The sequence below is a fragment of the Atractosteus spatula genome, chromosome 8 (genome assembly GCF_055471065.1).
Source record: "Atractosteus spatula isolate fAtrSpa1 chromosome 8, fAtrSpa1.hap1, whole genome shotgun sequence".
Classification (NCBI taxonomy): Eukaryota; Metazoa; Chordata; class Actinopteri; order Semionotiformes; family Lepisosteidae; genus Atractosteus; species Atractosteus spatula.
Genome location: NC_142713.1, coordinates 59,020,043 through 59,039,769, shown reverse-complemented (window position 1 = coordinate 59,039,769; position 19,727 = coordinate 59,020,043). Strand labels below are relative to the sequence as shown.

At 53.1% G+C, this 19,727-nt stretch overlaps 1 protein-coding gene across 2 annotated transcripts in view; it reads right to left on the bottom strand.

Annotated features, from left to right (window-relative positions):
* Positions 1-478: 478 nt before the first annotated feature.
* washc4 (WASH complex subunit 4) overlaps positions 479-19,727 on the bottom strand; it is a 31,208-nt gene continuing 11,959 nt past the window's right edge. The window contains exons 14-33 of one of the 2 annotated variants that reach the window (XM_088923719.1): positions 18,914-19,040; positions 18,450-18,575; positions 17,077-17,184; positions 16,522-16,668; positions 15,411-15,490; positions 15,164-15,269; positions 14,167-14,283; positions 13,251-13,419; positions 12,742-12,896; positions 11,797-11,871; positions 11,601-11,705; positions 11,099-11,233; positions 10,383-10,491; positions 10,031-10,097; positions 7,844-7,930; positions 7,616-7,763; positions 7,169-7,265; positions 6,674-6,870; positions 5,612-5,708; positions 479-3,506 (exon numbers count right to left, since the gene is read on the bottom strand). In XM_088923719.1, the coding sequence (XP_088779845.1) occupies positions 3,436-3,506; positions 5,612-5,708; positions 6,674-6,870; positions 7,169-7,265; positions 7,616-7,763; positions 7,844-7,930; positions 10,031-10,097; positions 10,383-10,491; positions 11,099-11,233; positions 11,601-11,705; positions 11,797-11,871; positions 12,742-12,896; positions 13,251-13,419; positions 14,167-14,283; positions 15,164-15,269; positions 15,411-15,490; positions 16,522-16,668; positions 17,077-17,184; positions 18,450-18,575; positions 18,914-19,040 (2,323 nt within the window). In that variant the 3' untranslated portion in view covers positions 479-3,435. Of the gene's footprint in view, positions 3,507-5,611; positions 5,709-6,673; positions 6,871-7,168; positions 7,266-7,615; positions 7,764-7,843; positions 7,931-10,030; positions 10,098-10,382; positions 10,492-11,098; positions 11,234-11,600; positions 11,706-11,796; positions 11,872-12,741; positions 12,897-13,250; positions 13,420-14,166; positions 14,284-15,163; positions 15,270-15,410; positions 15,491-16,521; positions 16,669-17,076; positions 17,185-18,449; positions 18,576-18,913; positions 19,041-19,727 lie in introns of those variants that run through there. The other variant, XR_016091480.1, reaches the window with a different exon arrangement.

Sequence of the window (19,727 nt, the reverse complement as noted above, 5' to 3'; positions counted from 1 at the left end):
GCCCCCTGCAGTGGACTGGCGTCCTACCTGTGTAGGGCCGTGTCTTGCCCCCTGCAGTGGACTGGCGTCCTACCTGTGTAGGGTCATATCTTGTCCCCTGCAGTGGACTGGCGTCCTTCTTGTGTAGGGCCGTGTCTTGCCCCTTCAGTGGACTGGCGTCCTACCTGTGTAGGGCTGTGTCTTGCCCCTACAGTGGACTGGCCTCCTACTTGTGTAGTGCCCTATCTTGCTCCCTGCAGTGAACTGGCGTCCTACCTGTGTAGTGCTCTGTTTTGCTACCTGCAGTGGACTGGTGTCGAACCTCTGTTGTGCCCTGCCTTGGTGCCTGCAGTGGACTGGCATCCTACCCCGTGTACAGTCCTGCTTTTCTCTCTGTGCTTCCAGGTTTGGGTCAGAGACCACCCCTAACCAATGAGGCCCATGATCATTGGCTTAGGTATCAGACTATATGGGACAGACATGAGACTCCACACTACAGATGACTTTTAAAAAAAATGTTTTTATTCATATCCATGTACATCACATTAATGACTCTGTGCTTAGGCATATATTACATTTACATAAAGGCAGTTTATAAAAGAAGGGTAAAACCAGGAATGTACACAAGATGTAAACTGGTAAAATGACCCCACATGGTGGTGAAATCATTCTTTCTCCCTGCAGATACAAAAATGTCAGTACTGAAGATTCTAATATTTTTTGTCCTGATCATCACGTACTTTAAGACATTCAGACCGATGGTGGCAGAGACTACAGAATCGGAGGGCAGAATCGCCTCTCTGGATTTGTAACACAATTGCTTTAATCTATTGTCTTAAAGGTTGTTTTTTTTTCCCCCCACAAGAGACGGTGGGGTTTTGAACTGTAAGATTGTAGAATTGGTTTAAATAAAATAGAATTTTAGTTGTAGAATTAGTATTACTAAAATATAAAGGAAGTAGTGATTATTAGTAAGGAGAAGTTGAGGGGTTCAAATCCTGGTTGGCACACAGCTGTTCTGCACTCGAGCAAAGCACTTCACTCGGACTGCGCCAGTAAAATGCCCAGCAGTGTTAACTGGTACAAATCTAAGGTCTGCACTGTAGAGGACAATAGCAAGCACACAAAGCAATATGAAAGTCAGTGTAAATTATAATTGATGAGCTTTCCTAGGTTGCAGGCTGTCAGGAAACACACAAGAAAGGTACAAACCATGTTGGGAGCTCTCTGGAATACATTTCCTAGATTATCTTAATTATTTTCTATTTGGTCATTAAATGTGCATGATTTAAAACAAAATCAACAAGAACGTTGGTGCTAAAATGGGTTTCACTTTATACAAAAAACCCATAAAAAACAAGGTCTACTTTCTCAGGCTTCCTCACAGATATTAAGTGTGAGGTTAGTTTAGTATAACAAGTGTGTTAAGCTAAAGAACATAATTCAAAACATTAGAGTTAAGTGCCCTACTTGCAGGACAGAATCCAAAATTAATTCTGCAGAACACAAAAGCTGAAATGGAAAAACAGGCACTTCTTTACACAAAGGGTTGTGGGAGTCTGGAACAAACTTCCCAGCCATGTGTGTTCCTAGATATGATCATCTGGATAATTTCGAGAAACAGATGAGCGAGATCTTTGGATCCAAGAGCTACTAGTAACTAAATAAGTGCAATGGACCCCAATCCCCTTGTTTATCCTTCGTGTTCCTGAACTGTGCCTTCTAACATCCACAGCCTTGCACTTCAGTCCAGATCTTCCAGGTCTCAGAAGTTATTTTATACCCATTTGCGTTTAAATAAAATTAGACAGTTTAAGATCTTCATGATCCCGAAGAGTCAAACATGCTGTCAGTTTAACATTCGGGCTCTCTCAACCTCGCTGCCTTACTTCTGACTCCTAACTCAACCTAATGTACGATAACAATGGCAGAAACACCTGCGGAGCTCCACCTGTTCCAGATCACAAGCTAGTGGACCGACCAATGAAGAGCTCTCCCAGGCCTCTAGCAGTACTGAAAAGGCAGCTTCAATGGAAGACTGAAGGAACTTGGCATTTTTAAATACCCAGCACTGGACAGATGCCCGACAGGAGAAGACATCACGTCTCTCTCTTGTAGAAACCGAGGACCAGAGACCATAATAATGCTGCCAGGACCTCCAGACGCTCTACTGTAGACTACCTTCGAAACACACGGACATGTCATGACTGAAAAGGTTGCACATGGGTTCACACGGCATTTTCTGACTTGGTCCTGGGAACTAACAGGCTGTGTTTTCAGAGGACTTGGTTTTTGTGTTGATGAAGGTACAGGAGGTTGTGTCAGAGTGTGGTGATCTGGGCATTGTGAACCGCATCTTCTGAATGACACTGGCAATGGGGATCCCCACTTCTGTGGGGTCTTTACTTCCACAAGTCCCTAACTGAACCATCACATTTTTGGGATGGAACCAAGTTTTTCTACTTTTTTTCTAGGTTGGAGATCTTAAGCTACTCGTGAAACAAAAGATTTAAAAAGGCACGCTCCCGCATCTTTAGGAACTGAAAACAAAGAGCTCAAATTAAGCCCAATACTGGGCCTATTAAGGCTCTAGTATGTAACTGAGGGCTCAGGTGGATCAAACACTGGCTGATGTAGGGATCCAGGACTGGGAACTTGTTCAAGGGAAGGCTTTGAGAAGCCGTCGTTCAAACGAACTCTCTAAGCACTCCGTGAGGAATGTCTTCTTTTCTATATCCTTGGAAAACTGCGTAAGCGCATTTACTAACAGTGTCAGTGTGGTGAATTAGCTACAACAGTCCTGTCTTCTGTCCTGCTGGGAGTAAGAACAGCCTCTCAGCTTGTTCAGTGCTACGTACAAACTCAACTAGATCAACAGGCTTCATTCAAAACAATCTATCCACGTGTCTGTATCACAGACAGACAAAACTGCAGAACCAGAATCGAAACGCTAGATTGAGCAGCCTTTGTGGCCTCCCTGTCAAAACAGAACAATTAAAGTAAAACGTGGAGGAAAAGCACAAGAGCAACTCATGATTTATTAAAAGCAGAAGGAAAGTCAGAACTGTTGTGTTTGCAGAGGGGAAATTTGGGAGCATTACTGGAAGGAGGTGATGTACAGTTACATGCAGCAGGAAGCAGGGGGCAGTGTGGAGATGTTACCCACAATTCTGCACGTTCTGCTGGGTCACAGCTCCCCCGGCTGGGACACGGGGAGGGTGCAGCAGTGGCTTCTGGGAACCCTCTTCCTGTCAGCTTGTTGACCTCCAGATCCTCTTGTTCTTAGCACCTGATGGCCAACACCCCTCCACTCCCTCCACAGAGACGCCACACAACAGCTGCCCTTACTCAGCCTCTCCTCCCAGGCGAGCTGGTGTGTGAGCAGCGGCTCGGCTCGGTTCTGTCGTGCAGTCCAGTTCCGGTTCTGTGTTCGGCCTGCTGCCCAGGCCGCCAGTGTCACTTCATGGCAGGGTTAGCGGACGAAGAGCCGCCGGAGGATTCGCCGTTTGCTGCCTTGGAGCCTTCATCTGAGACAGACACACACGAGTTAGCGTTGCCACGCGGCTGCCTCTGACAGCCCAACCCTCGCTGAGAAAAGAGAGGTAACAAGTCCTGCTCCTAAGCTTCTCTCAGTCAAAACTTTGTGGTTTTTCTCTTTCCAGAATTCGTCCTTACAATCTGCGCTCTCTGGTGCGACAGTGGTGTGTGTGTGTGTGGTGTGCAGCTCTCTCTGCTGCGACAGTGGTGTGTGTGTGTGTGTGGGGTGTGCAGCTCTCTCTTTGCTGCGACAGTGGTGTGTGTGTATGTGTGTGTGGTGTGTGCAGCTCTCTCTGCTGCGACAATGGTGTGTGTGTGTGGTGTGTGCAGCTCTCTCTGCTGCGACAATGGCGTGTGTGTGTGGTGTGTGCAGCTCTCTCTGCTGCGACAATGGCGTGTGTGTGTGGTGTGTGCAGCTCTCTCTGCTGCGACAATGGCGTGTGTGTGTGGTGTGCAGCTCTCTCTGCTGCGACAGTGGCGTGTGTGTGTGGTGTGCAGCTCTCTCTGTTGTGACAGTGGTGTGTTTGTGTGGTGTGCAGCTCTCTCTGCTGCGACAGTGGTGTGTGTGGGGGTGTGCAGCTCTCTCTGCTGCGACAGTGGCGTGTGTGGTGTGGTGTGCAGCTCTCTCTGCTGCGACAGTGGCGTGTGTGGGGGTGTGCAGCTCTCTCTGGTGCGACAGTGGCGTGTGTGGGTGGTGTGCAGCTCTCTCTGCTGCGACAGTGGCGTGTGTGTGTGGTGTGCAGCTCTCTCTGTTGTGACAGTGGTGTGTGTGTGTGTGGTGTGCAGCTCTCTCTGCTACGACAGTGGTGTGTGTGTGGTGTGCAGCTCTCTCTGTTGTGACAGTGGTGTGTGTGTGTGGTGTGCAGCTCTCTCTGTTGTGACAGTGGTGTGTGTGTGTGTGTGGTGTTCAGCTCTCTCTGCTGCGACATTGGTGTGTGTGTGTGGTGTTCAGCTCTCTCTGCTGCGACATTGGTGTGTGTGGTGTGCAGCTCTCTCTGCCGCGACAGTGGTGTGTGTGGTGTGGTGTGCAGCTCTCTCTGCTGCGACAGTGGTGTGTGTGGTGTGGTGTGCAGCTCTCTCTGCTGCGACAGTGGTGTGTGTGGGGGTGTGCAGCTCTCTCTGCTGTGACAGTGGTGTGTGTGGTGTGGTGTGCAGCTCTCTCTTCTGCGACAGTGGTGTGTGTGTGTGTGGTGTGCAGCTCTCTCTGCTGCGACATTGGTGTGTGTGGTGTACAGCTCTCTCTGCCGCGACAGTGGTGTGTGTGGTGTGGTGTGCAGCTCTCTCTGCTGCGACAGTGGTGTGTGTGGTGTGGTGTGCAGCTCTCTCTGCTGCGACAGTGGTGTGTGTGGTGTGGTGTGCAGCTCTCTCTGCTGCGACAGTGGTGTGTGTGGTGTGGTGTGCAGCTCTCTCTGCTGCGACAGTGGTGTGTGTGGGGGTGTGCAGCTCTCTCTGCTGCGACAGTGGCGTGTGTGTGTGGTGTGCAGCTCTCTCTGTTGTGACAGTGGTGTGTGTGGTGTGGTGTGCAGCTCTCTCTGCTGCGACAGTGGTGTGTGTGGTGTGGTGTGCAGCTCTCTCTGCTGCGACAGTGGTGTGTGTGGGGGTGTGCAGCTCTCTCTGCTGCGACAGTGGTGTGTGTGGGGGTGTGCAGCTCTCTCTGCTGCGACAGTGGTGTGTGTGGTGTGGTGTGCAGCTCTCTCTTCTGCGACAGTGGTGTGTGTGTGTGTGGTGTGCAGCTCTCTCTGCTGCGACAGTGGTGTGTGTGGGGGTGTGCAGCTCTCTCTGTTGTGACAGTGGTGTGTGTGGTGTGGTGTGCAGCTCTCTCTGCTGCGACAGTGGTGTGTGTGGTGTGGTGTGCAGCTCTCTCTGCTGCGACAGTGGTGTGTGTGGGTGGTGTGCAGCTCTCTGCTGCGACAGTGTTGTGTGTGGAGTGTGCAGGAGTACCCCCAGTCCTGGATTCGGGTTCAAGTACACTGTGCTCAGCCTAGAGCTGGAGGAGCTTCCATCTTTCTAGTGCTGTTAGCCTGCTCACTCGCTGCACCTCCACCAGGGGACACCGCTGTGCCCAGAGCTCTGGGACAGACTGTGCTGGACTCACCTTTGTCCTTCTTCTCCAGGTTCTCCTCTGCAGCTGTTTTGTCAGCACGGAAGAAAATCCTGGCGCTGCTCAGAGAGAAGTACAGCAACTCGAACTCCTGCAATAACAGTACTTGCATTCATATACAGTAGAGTCTCGATTATCCGACATTTAGTTTGATCCGACAAAGCCAGTCAACACGCTAGCTACTGTACTGTGCGCATGCTCAATACTGTAGGGCCCTCACCGGGCCGTCCCCAGCCTGCCGTGTCTGCGCATAGCTAAGAAGAGGGTGCAGCCGCTACAGCACTTGGCGAGGGCGCGAAATTTTGCCCAATCCCACGCTGCTCTGTCTCTCAGTGCGTCACATACCGCCACTGACGTACTGTAGCTGCGCTAGCTCGTTTGCGCCCGTGGTCTATTTTCGTCCCGCACATACAGTGATTGCGTCTCATCTTTCCTGTTGGATTTCCCCTTACTACAGCTGTATTCTAGAAGCATGATCAGTGAGAAGAGAAAGAAAGTAGTTCTTTCAGTCGGGATCAAGGGGGTCCAGGCTCTCGAAGAGGCACGAGCCGAGGCGACTGCTACCGACGTCACGTCACGAAGACACTGGCGAGACCAGGAAGGACCGCAAGAAAGAGAAGCACATCTGGGAAACAGATTCCAAGCTCTCGGTTTTTTAAACACTAACTAACAATAGTTCTGTACTCTGTTATTTTAGTATGACAGTAGATTAACAGACCAGATTTCATACTTCTACTGCACTTCCATTAATCTATGATTTGTCTACCCAGTTTCCGCACGATCCGACGTTTTCGATTATCCGACGTACTATCGGTCCCCGTTTAGGTCGGATAACCGGGACTCTACTGTACAGTCACATATTCTCTGCATCCTCCGACGGCCAGTAGGAGGGGGGCTCGTTCCCTCCCCCACCCAGGGACCCCTGCAGGACAGCTCCTCCCACTGCCCAGCGTCCCCTGTGACTGTCACGATACTGCGGCACTGGATTGGGAATTCTGTTTGGTCCCCGAGATCAGAGCCGCCGGCCCGTGGCCTGGAGCGGGCCGGTCCCGTTACCTGCAGGTACACGTCCAGCCGCTTCTGCGTCAGGTTCATGGTCTGCATCAGCTTCTCGTCTTGGCTGGTGGCCTGGACGTGCTGCTCCTTGACTACAGCGTTCATCTCCCTCAGGTACTTCTCGCGCACCGCCTGGAACCAGTGCAGCGAGTCGAACTCCTGGTACTGATCCAGCAGCTTCAGGATGTAGGCCACACCTGCGCAGCACACACACACACAGGGGAGCGCCGTCACTACGGGGGGGCCTGAAAGCTCAGACTATCCCACAGCTGCGTGGTGCCAAAATCAACAGGACGGCAGTGGAGGACCAGCGGACGTAGACAGAACCATCACGGCCCTCCAGCAACACGACGAGATCCGCAACGCCAGGAACAGTGTAACTCTAGCCCTCTGCCTTAGGAGTCCTTTTCTTCAAGCTCCACTTGCTGGGAGCTGGGTTTGACACACCGAATTCAGAGCGCAGCCTCCCCGCAGCGGAGCAACCCCCCCCCTCACCCATGGCGAAGCCGTCGTCTGTGAAGGCCGCCCCCACTTTGTTCTTCTTGTTCAGCTTCTCCTTGCAGCTGATGGAATGTTCTGCAAAGTTCACCGCCTGCAAGAGAGGGGAGGCGGCAGCAGTTCATGTCATCTCCCACGACTCGCCCTGCTTCTCCAGCCAACAGCCGAGCAGGAAAGACACCGACGCGCTACAGCCTTCTCGGACGAGCACGCCGATCCTCCGAGCACCGGACACGTCAGACTGTGGCCCTGACTGTCATTTATACTGTCATGACGTCTTCATAAATTACTAAATAACATTACCCATTAAAACATTTCACCTGAACTAACTGTTTATCTTTCATACAATGGCTCTCACATCTACAGTGACTGAACTCTTAACTGGCTTCAGCGCTGTGCTTGAACAGGGCGGGTTCAATGAGCGCTGAGCAGCCCTGCCCGTACCAGCGGAGGCACGATCATGTAGAAGTTGCGCAGGTGCATGTTCTTCGTGCTGCGGAACTCCGGCGCGAAGACGTCCACCAGCATCTTGAAGTACTCCGTCCCCTCGGCCGAATTGCTGGTCAGGTCTCCGAGCACCGAGTCCAGCTGCCTGGGAAGACAGACGCGCGCGGGTCAGAGCCGTGTCGCGGGCAGGGAGGCACGGCACCGGCGGCGCGGTCTCCTCGCTACCTGGCGGACTTCTGGGTCTCCTCCGACAGCCCCTCTTCCTTCACCAGCTCCTCAAAGTTCACAATGTCTTCCAGGTCCGGGACAAACCTGCCGAGCACACGAGGACATGAGGCTTCCTCAGTCACTAAATATCACACCCCCGAGTCTGAACGAGTCCGGGAGACCAGCAGGGAAAGAGGGATTGTCTCTCCCAGAATAGCCCAATCCTCACAAACACCACTGAACGCCTTTCAAAAACCATCACATCATCAGTGAGGTGGACAGGTGCGGTAATGAGGGGAGAGACAGTGAGGTGGACAGTGAGGTGGACAGGTGCGGTAATGAGGGGAGAGACAGTGAGGTGGACAGGTGCGGTAATGAGGGGAGAGACAGTGAGGTGGACAGTGAGGTGGACAGGTGCGGTAATGAGGGGAGAGACAGTGAGGTGGACAGTGAGGTGGACAGGTGCGGTAATGAGGGGAGAGACAGTGAGGTGGACAGGTGCGGTAATGAGGGGAGAGACAGTGAGGTGGACAGGTGCGGTAATAAGGGGAGAGACAGTGAGGTGGACAGTGAGGTGGACAGGTGCGGTAATGAGGGGAGAGACAGTGAGGTGGACAGGTGCGGTAATGAGGGGAGAGACAGTGAGGTGGACAGTGAGGTGGACAGGTGCGGTAATGAGGGGAGAGACAGTGAGGTGGACAGTGAGGTGGACAGGTGCGGTAATGAGGGGAGAGACAGTGAGGTGGACAGGTGCGGTAATGAGGGGAGAGACAGTGAGGTGGACAGTGAGGTGGACAGGTGCGGTAATGAGGGGAGAGACAGTGAGGTGGACAGGTGCGGTAATGAGGGGAGAGACAGTGAGGTGGACAGTGAGGTGGACAGGTGCGGTAATGAGGGGAGAGACAGTGAGGTGGACAGGTGCGGTAATGAGGGGAGAGACAGTGAGGTGGACAGTGAGGTGGACAGGTGCGGTAATGAGGGGAGAGACAGTGAGGTGGACAGGTGCGGTAATGAGGGGAGAGACAGTGAGGTGGACAGTGAGGTGGACAGGTGCGGTAATGAGGGGAGAGACAGTGAGGTGGACAGGTGCGGTAATGAGGGGAGAGACAGTGAGGTGGACAGTGAGGTGGACAGGTGTGGTAATGAGGGGAGAGACAGTGAGGTGGACAGTGAGGTGGACAGGTGTGGTAATGAGGGGAGAGACAGTGAGGTGGACAGGTGCAGTAATGAGGGGAGAGACAGTGAGGTGGACAGGTCCGGTAATGAGGGGAGAGACAGTGAGGTGGACAGTGAGGTGGACAGGTGCGGTAATGAGGGGAGAGACAGTGAGGTGGACAGTGAGGTGGACAGGTGCGGTAATGAGGGGAGAGACAGTGAGGTGGACAGGTGTGGTAATGAGGGGAGAGACAGTGAGGTGGACAGTGAGGTGGACAGGTGTGGTAATGAGGGGAGAGACAGTGAGGTGGACAGGTGCGGTAATGAGGGGAGAGACAGTGAGGTGGACAGGTGCGGTAATGAGGGGAGAGACAGTGAGGTGGACAGGTGCGGTAATAAGGGGAGAGACAGTGAGGTGGACAGTGAGGTGGACAGGTGCGGTAATGAGGGGAGAGACAGTGAGGTGGACAGTGAGGTGGACAGGTGCGGTAATGAGGGGAGAGACAGTGAGGTGGACAGTGAGGTGGACAGGTGCAGTAATGAGGGGAGAGACAGTGAGGTGGACAGGTGCGGTAATGAGGGGAGAGACAGTGAGGTGGACAGGTGCGGTAATGAGGGGAGAGACAGTGAGGTGGACAGTGAGGTGGACAGGTGCGGTAATGAGGGGAGAGACAGTGAGGTGGACAGTGAGGTGGACAGTGAGGTGGACAGGTGCGGTAATGAGGGGAGAGACAGTGAGGTGGACAGTGAGGTGGACAGGTGCGGTAATGAGGGGAGAGACAGTGAGGTGGACAGTGAGGTGGACAGGTGCGGTAATGAGGGGAGAGACAGTGAGGTGGACAGGTGCGGTAATGAGGGGAGAGACAGTGAGGTGGACAGTGAGGTGGACAGGTGCGGTAATGAGGGGAGAGACAGTGAGGTGGACAGTGAGGTGGACAGGTGCGGTAATGAGGGGAGAGACAGTGAGGTGGACAGGTGCGGTAATGAGGCCAGGTGCCTGTGACCTGCAGCACAGCAGCTGATGAAACGGGGCTGAAGACGCCGCTGTACCTTATAGCACTGCTGCAGCAGTGCAGCCCTCCTGAGCGGATCATGCGCACATAGCCCATGGCGTTACCTGTGTGAGAAGACAGCTCTGTTACCGGCAGTCAATCCAGCACCACGTGACACAACAGGGCCCTGATGTGGACCGCAGATCGACACCACTGCAGGCACGCGCCCCGGCGATGAGAAACACACGCGCCACTTTTAAAGGACTTTCGTACAAAATTGTTTAATATTACTACAAACTAACAGCCTGAGTGGCGTGCCGGTGCAGATGAGAGCCTGGTGTCCAGAGCACAGCACCCGATCGCCTCTCCCAGCAGCAGACCGCCCTGGCACACCTGTATCAGCACCTTACCTATCTGGCTGATCAGCAGTCTGAACTGGTCCAGGTAACTCTGCCCATCCGGGGTGATTCCCAGCTTCCTGATCCCCCGGTTAAACTTCTCCGCTCGCTCAAAGGGGTACTGCCAACAGGAACCACAGGGTCAGCACAACGACCTGGAGCCTGGACTCCTCCGGACCAGAACCACGACCCAGTCGGTATCAACTACACTCTTCATCCATCACATTTATACTTCCTGAATGTTTAGGAATGTCTTCTAATCCAATTGAACGCAACTATAACACTGGATGAAAAAGTTCAAGCAGGGAGCTTCATCAGCATGCGTAGGCTGCAAAGGAACAGGTAACAGGTTTATTTCCTGCTGAAAGAAAAGAAAAGAGACCATGTTTTGGCTGTCAAGTCTATTTCAGCTTTATCATCTGACAATTTGCCTCTCCCTCACACCTGAAGAAGACTCCACAACTGAAACGTTGTGTCTATTTTCTTTTCAGCAGGGAATAAAACCTTACCTTTTCCTATAACACTGGTTTCATTTACAGAATAGCACAAAAGCTATACCATGTTTCACATGAAACAATTTATTTGGTTTCCTTTCTCAACAGAAATCAAAGGTATTGTCTTTTCTGTGAGCAGGGACAGACAAGACTGCGCCGCAGGTGAGCTCCAGCCACCTCTCGGGGCTTCTTTCACAAGGACAGCGTCTGCTGCTCCACCGCCCGTCCCCTTACCTTCTGATCCGTCTGGTCCTTGGTCTCTCTGAAGAAGCGAATGTCCTTGATCAGCCTGGACTTGATGTGCTCGTCGTACATGAACTGGCTGAAGATGTAGAACTTCTTTCGCAGGAACTGGTAGGTGAAGTTCACCTGGGGAAGGGGTTGAGACACCAGGTGCTTGAGGTCATGGGAGTTTTGGGCCAGCCCACACAAACAGCTGCCACTGTACCAGGAGCTGAAGGAAGCCTCACTTCCCCCCTGTGCAGCAAAGCCCCATCATCCTGAAACATCCACTCTCTCGGGAGCCACGCTCCGTGTTCTAAATCGACTGCTGCCCTGTAGGAACGGAGGATGCGTTCGTCTCGTCTTGGTGTTTGTCAGGACGCAGTTACTAGCTATTCATACCAGGGCTGACCCGGATCCCAGACCCTAGACCCCCGGACCCCAGCTGGCACGTGAAAGAGTGGTTCGCCTGACTCTGCTGCCGCACCACTGCCCCCCCTCGGGATGTGCTTACCGTAGTGTTCATGATCCCTGTGCCATGGGTTCGGATAGAGTTGGCAATGTGCCGGATGTTGATGGTGTTCAGGTGCTTGTTATTGCTCGTCCTCTCAACGAAGATCTGCGCAACATTTACTTGAGAAATCAGCTTTTCCATCTTTCAGGACTGAAAATGTCCACCCAATTCCCCAGAGCTGGTAGAAGGAACTTGCCTGGTTGTTGAGGTTGTACAGGTAGCGAGAGACGAAGACGTGGATGTTCCTCATGATCTCCAACACGTCCAGCCCCTAAAACACATACAGCCGTCACACCTGAAACACACGCACACCTGAAACACCTGCAGCCGCCACACAAGCACATGAAACACACGCACACCTTAAACTCCTGCAGCCGCCACACCTGAAACACACGCACACCTGAAACACGCGCAGCCGTCACACCTGAAACACACGCACACCTGAAACACCTGCAGCCGCCACACAAGCACGTGAAACACACGCACAGCCGAAACACCTGCAGCCGCCACACAAGCACGTGAAACACACGCACATCTTAAACTCCTGCAGCCGCCACACCTGAAACACACGCACACCTGAAACACGCGCAGCCGTCACACCTGAAACACATGCACACCTGAAATACACGCACCCTTCACACCTGAAACACATGCACAGCCGTCACACCTGAAACACACACCTGAAACACACGCACACCTGAAATACACGCACCCTTCACACCTGAAACACATGCACAGCCGTCACACCTGAAACACACACCTGAAACACACGCAGCTGTCACACCTAAAACACGCGCACACCTGAAACATGCACAGCCGTCACACCTGAAAGACCTGCAGCCGTCACACCTGACTCACACGCACACCAGAATCATACGCAGCTGTCACACCCGAAGAAACACACACACACCTGCTACTGGTGCATCTGATGTTGCTTTAAACATGACATTACAGTTTGACACTTTAATTTTCTCCATCTATTCCAAATAACTCACAAAAAGGAATCACTTAATACAACAGTGTCACACCCTCCCATGTAACTGCCAGTCACACAGTGCAAACAGAAAGAGAGTGAGCCAGGGCCAGATCTCAGCATCCCAGGACAAGATCCAGGATAAACCCTGGGCTCCAACCCTCCCACCTGTTCCAGGGTCTGGCTGGGGAGGTGAGCCTCCGTCATGACAAGGCCATAGCGCTGGGTGGCCAGATTCCTCATCTCGCTGTAGGTGGCCCAGTCGTGCAGCGCCACCGTGGTCAGGTTGTAGAATGTCTTGTCCAGGTAGTGGGTCACGTGGGCTGCAAGCACACACACACACACGACTGGGTCAGCATGAGCCCAGCTGAAGCGAAGTTCAGATAAGCACTCTGTCCTTACCACGACTAATCAGAGCCCCAAAACTAGACAGGCAGGAGTGCGGTCACTGGTCACTGGGCAGTGCAGGGAGTGCGGTCACTGGGCAGGACTGTGGGCACTGGGCACTGGTGAGAGGGGGCAGGAGTGAGGTCACTGGTCAGGGGCAGTGGTGAGTGGACAGGAGTGAGGTCACTGATCAGGGGGCAGGAGTGAGAGGGGACAGGAGTAAGGTCACTGGTCAGGGGGCAGTGCAGGAAGAAGGCAGGACTGTGGTCAGTGGTCAGTGGTAGGATTACCTTTGATGTCGATGAAGTGGTTGAAGAAGCGGATGGGCTTGAGAGAGAAGAAGTGGGCCAGGTCCTGCATCCCCACCTTGAAGGGGTTCCTGTCGTCCAGCTTGAGGTGAGTGTGGACCGACAGGCGCAGGTCCTTCTCGATCTCCTTACACAGCTTGTCCAGCAGGTGCTGTCAGGACACAGCAGCAGACACAGAGGCCGTCAGCCCAGGCCAGGCTGTCCTGACTCGGGTCTGAGTGTACCACCGCTGCAGCGTGCGGGGATATTACCCAGCGCAAGAACAAAACACTGATGAATAGGACTTGAATGAATGAATGCAAAAATAATAATAAAATTCTTTATACTTAAAACACATACAGTGCTTTTTTGGACACTCCACATAAAAAGTTAAAAAGAAAAACCACACACTAGCTCTCAGTGGGGAGGAGAGCAGAGTGATGGAGCCAGTTCAGAGATGGGGATTATTAGGAGGCCAGGATTGGGAAAGGCCAGGGGGAAATTTGGCCAGGACACCACAGTGACATCCCTAGTCTTTTTGAGAAATGCCCTGGGATTTTTAATGACCACAGAGAGTCAGGACCTCGGTTTTATGTGTAATCCGAAGGACGGTGCCTTTTTACAGTATAGTGTCCCACTAATACAACTTCCAGCAGCAACCTTAGCTTTCCCAGGAGGTTCACACCTGCTGAGCTTCAGTGGGCTGCCAGTATAAAATCTCATCTCACTGACAAACGCACTAGTAACATCACAAATACAGTTTATAAGAGTTAAATATCAGAATCAAAGCTGAGTAAGTTTTCTCTCTTGTCTTTGTTGTCAAGGGAAAGATAATACTCTCTTGAAGGGACACAGTTCCAGGTGCCTCAGCGCCTCTCAGTCACGATGCCTGCAGCCTCTCCGCTCAAGACTCCCTCACCTCGTTGAGGACGTCCATGATCTCGCGGTCGTAGCTCTCCAGCAGCTGCTCGGCGCAGGCCAGGTGTTTCGCGTGCAGCATGGCAGGGACGCAGTCCCGGAGGGCGCTGAACATGTACTGCAGAATGACAACGCACGTGGACAGCTGACTGCAGGTCTCACTCCAGCTCGTCACGAGCAGTGCAACACGCCTACACTTGGCTTTCATTCTGTCTGAGAGGTGCTGAACTGACTCCCTACTTTGTTTCCAGTTAAAACATAATCCAAGGTTGTTGACTGAGCACAGAGGACTAACCCCAGTGACTTACGGCGCTGAAGGTCCATAATGAAGACCAGTCTGGATCCCCAGGGTGAGACTTCATCAGACTTGGCTTCACCAGCATTGAAGTCACAGAAGTCTTTACCACACCCCCACACCCAGGAGAATAGGCAGGCAGAAGGACAGACGAGGCCGGGAGCAGAGCACAGGCAGGCAGAAGGACAGATAGGGCCGGGAGCAGAGCGCAGGCAGGCAGAAGGACAGATGGGGGCCGGGAGCAGAGCGCAGGCAGGCAGAAGGGCAGACGGGGGCCGGGAGCAGAGCACTGCCAGGCAGAAGGGCAGACGGGGGCCGGGAGCAGAGCGCAGGCAGGCAGAAGGGCAGACGGGGGCCGGGAGCAGAGCACAGGCAGGCAGAAGGGCAGACGGGGGCCGGGAGCAGAGCACAGGCAGGCAGAAGGGCAGACCGGGGCCGGGAGCAGAGCACAGGCAGGCAGAAGGGCAGACCGGGGCCGGGAGCAGAGCACAGGCAGGCAGAAGGACAGACGGGGGCCGGGAGCAGAGCACAGGCAGGCAGAAGGAAAGACGGGGGCCGGGAGCAGAGCACAGGCAGGCAGAAGGAAAGACGGGGGCCGGGAGCAGAGCGCAGGCAGGCAGGGCTGGGGCGTAGTGTGCAGACTGCAGTAGGTGTAGATTGCAGTGCAGGAGGTGGTTAAAGCTGCAGGGGAGGTGAAGCTCACATGTATTCGGGCTGCGTCCACGGCGGTGTCATACACGTCGTCCAGGTAGATGGGGAAGACGGCGCGATGCCAGTACAGGAAGCTGCAGTCGCACTGAACCTTCACCCTGGAAGAAGGCGGGGAGGACAGGTGGGTGATTCGCGAGTCAGCCAGGGGCTGCTCTCAAACGCTCGTGGGTTTCATCTCTCTACCCACAAACGGAGAACAGAGGAATCAGCTCAGTGAGACTGCAGCCGAGCCCCCCCACCTCTCTCTAAGCTCGCTAATCAGGTCGAGCTTCTTCAGCACCAGCTGCAGGGGGAGCAGCTCCTCGTCTTTGAAAGTCTTCTGTGGAGAACAAGCACAGAAAGAGGTGTGAGCTCCACTGGAGAGCGGGGTGACCCGTGCCTGTGTGCTCAGCAGGGGACACTCCTCTGCTTGGCCACCGCCCTGACAAACACAGCATGGCCAGGGAGACAGCGCTACCGCTGACCTGTTCAATACCCCTGTCCAGCTCTGGGGATCCACCACCTTCCCCTTCAACCAGGAGCCTCCTGCCCGCTGCCTGAGACACTAGCACCACATTTCCCTGATGGCACCTGTGCTCTGCTCTTTAACGAGAAAACACCACTAATCACCAAACTTGAACAAAGGAGCCCTGTCAGCCCTGCTGTAGCAAACTGATCTCAAGTGATCTTTGCATTTAATAATATTAATTTAAGAATTAATCTAATAATATAATTTAAGAATTCCAATATACGTGAACATATGGCAATAAAGTACTGTATTCTCTCCATTAACAATATTAATAGTAATAACAATAATAACAATTATAACAACAAGTAGATAAGTGGAATCCAGGAATGCTTCATAGCCCCCAACAGCACGCTTGGGTGGTCTCTAGCCATCAGCCCCTGCTGTTAAACTCTACTCCCGCTGCTCAATATTCCATCTGGGGTGAACCTGCTCTAAATCTGACATCGGATTTCATCACACTCAAATACACACACATAAGATTAGAAGGAAGAGAAAAGGAAAACGAGAAGATCCCGGGCCTTCTCCTGCTGCGCCCCAAAGGTCTGGAGCTCAGATACCAGAGAGTCACCTTCTCTAAACTCCTTCAAATCCAGACTCAAATCCCTCTTCTTTAGAAGAGCCTTTACTTTACCCCTCTGCTCCTGCTGTATTTAGCACCACCATCTACTGTCTCCTCTGTGTATTCTCATCATGTTTATCTTGTGTATCTTTTTTGTTGTTGTTGTCTTTCTGTAAAGCGCTTTGAGAAGCCACCTTTAAAGGAACTATATCAAATAAAGCTTATTTTTATTATCCTTCAGTGTCCTAGATCATAGTCTGGCCCCCCTGCAGGAGCGACTCACCATCTGCGTGCCCACGCTGAGGGCCAGCGAGACCACCAGCCTCCTCTCCTTGGTGCTGGGGCCGTTGAGCACGTTTTCCGCCAGGACCAGCGCTGACAGCACATCCAGTCGCTGCTCGCTGTACTTCTTGTCCGAGATCACTCTCTTCTGCAAAGGGGAGTCACAGGGAGTCGCACTCAGTCCGTGGAGCGCAGAGGAGAAGGTTTAAAAAAGACCCTATGTTCTGGAAACAAGCCGGCAGAACAGAAGGGGGTAAAAGCAGCCTGTGGTTCCACACTTTCCCTCAGGGGTACCTCACACAGCATCAGAAACCAGCTTGCACCCCTTTCGCCGTTAGCGATATTGTAAAGCAAAGGTTCAGTTTGAGGCTTAAGAGAACGTCCCACCGTGACAGGCTGAAGGAATCTTTCTGATCCTGAACAGAGAAGACCATGATGGGGAACAGACACACATACTCAAGAAGTAAGAGTGAATAATCCTTTCAGCAGCCACTCTGACAGAGTGCGAGCAGAAGCGTGCCGAGCTCCTGCCCGCCCCCTGCTGGCGATGTCCTACCTTGGCCGTGGCCAGGGCGATCAGCGCCTGGTGCTGCAGGTGCTGAGTGATGTGGGACACGGAGTCGGCCACTACCATGGAGCGCCGGTGAAATGTCTGCTCTATGGCCTGTGGGCAGAGAACAGCAGCGCTGACTGTGTGCGCTCCACACAACCTGTATTCTTCTGCTCCGCAGACCAGGGGCAGACAGCACGTCCGGGGGCAGCTGTGACTGGGGGGCAGCTGTGACTGGGGGGCAGCCAGCGAGTCTGGGGGCAGCTGTGATGGCAGTGGGCATCTGGGGGCAGCTGTGACTGGGGGGCAGGCGTGATGGTGGCAGACAGCGTGTCCGGGGGCAGCTGTGACTGGGGGGCAGCCAGAGTGTCCGGGGGCAGCTGTGACTGGGGGGCAGCCAGAGCGTCCGGGGGCAGCTGTGACTGGGGGGCGGGCATGATGGGGACAGACAGCGCATCTGGGGGCAGCTGTGACTGGGGGGCAGCCGTGACTGGGGGGCAGCAAGCGCGTCTGGGGGCAGCTGTGACTGGGAGGCGGGCGTGATGGGGGCAGACACCATGACAGGGGACGGCATAACTGGGGTTATGTCTCTCTGGGACAGTATGTCGGGGGGGTGCTACGCACAAGGAACAGAATGGAGCTACTGAGCACTGGCTGACATTCAAAAACTACATTTAGACTCAATGCTGAAGTTTACTTTAATACAGTTCAAGACAATTATATCTCAATATTTCGAAGGGTTCAGTGCAGAGAACTGTCAAGAACAGCCAAATTCTCTGAAATATAATCAACCCCACCCCTATACCACTGCATAATATACTACAGTTATAAATTTACAGCAATTAGATCAACTTCATGAATCCCTCCTCTGCATCCAGCCTGCACTTTCTCTCTCTGCCCCTGTGATCAGCTCTCCTCACTGTAATGAAACCAGATATAAGACTGTCAGAGAGCCTGTACAGCCGCCTCATGCCTGTCACTCCCCACACTGCTGACACAGAACCTGGAGCATCGGTACAGTATGAAAACAAGAGCATGTTGGGGTGCGGGTGCTGGGCAGATGGTGCTTGGCCAGGGGGCAGGGAGAGACTCTCACTTGCTATCTGCACTCGTCTCAGGACCCCAGTCTGTTGTGCTGCTAATTTGAAAGTTGTTCTTAACGGCCTCAGGCTCGGTTTCATCCCACTCTGCTGTTCTGCACTCCGAGACCCCATCAGCCAGACAGAATCACGAAGAAGCGATTCCGCAGATGTTAAATTTGAAGATGCTGAGACCCTCCTGTACTTTCAAGTCACATAGAGCACAAAACCTCATTGACAAGCATGAAATATAAACTCAAACTAGGGTCTAAAAGCTCACTGGAGCTCACTGCCAAATACCTTGAGCAGCTCTATAAGTCTGCACAGAGCCTTCACCGACGTCCTGGTCATGGGCTTCTGCATGGACATGTACAGGTTCATCGTGGTCCTGATGATGGTGCTGATGCTGTAGGCGTAAAGAATGCCCTGGAGGACGACAACGGGATCAGCACCCGAAAAGGAGCAGCTACGTTTGTTTTTAACCCCCCCGTTCCAGTAGTTCACTAGTGGAAACACCTGTCCTGCACCAGAAGAAATGTTTTACACATCTTGACACCTGGATCAGAAACACAGGCACCGATTTGACCTCACCGCTAGGACAAGAGACAGCAGGACTGTCCGCCACCGGAGAGCAGTGCTGAAAAGAGCAATCGGAAAAGGAGGAATCTGCAGGACTCCGCTTGGTTTCTGCACCTGCTCAATCATCCAATGAACTAACGTTTTCTGATTACCTGGACGCCTCCTGACTGTCTGTTCCTCCTTACCTGGACAAAGATGTTGCACCTGCTGTTCAAGTCCTCGGCAAATTTCTCAGTCCTCTGCTCCTTGGACAACACGGACTCCATCTTCATCATCCACGAGGTCACAAACACGTAGTAAGACTGCACGTCCCTGCAGCGGGAGCACAGACAGCTCAAGCAGGGAACTCAGTTCAGTTCACCTGCCATGTGCACAAGTGCAATGAAATGCTTATTTTGCACGTATGCTCCAGTAAATACAAAGACATTAAAGGAATCACTAAAAACATAAACACAGAGCAGCAGCAGGAGCAACAACAAGTTAAATAACACACATCTTAAAAAAAAAAAGTCAGACAAGCAGTGCGAGGAAAACAAACACCAGTGTGAGAAAGTGGTAGGGGTAGAGTTCAGTAACCTGACAGTTTGTGGGAACAAACCGTCACTGAATCTAGAGGGTCGTGCCTTTATGCTCCTATAACACTGACCAGAGGCAAGGGGGGAGAAACCAGGATGACTGGTATCCTGAGCGATACTTCCAGCCTTCCTGAGACAGCGAGTTGTAAAATGTCCACAGTAGAGGGGAGCTGTACCCCAATGACGGACTGGGCTGACCTGACCACCCCCTGTAACGCCTTCCGGTCAGACAGCGAGCTGCTGCCAAACCACACTGTCATCCCACAGGAGGGCACACTCTCAACAGACTGTAGCAAGGAGGACGCAGTACACACGCAAACCAAAGAGCTGGAGCTGCGCGCCAGCCCCAGGGCACCCTGGGCAGGACAGGGCGATTTCAGTGCCGGGTGCAGAGGTCTCGCCAGCCCCGGGCCGCCCATCTCGC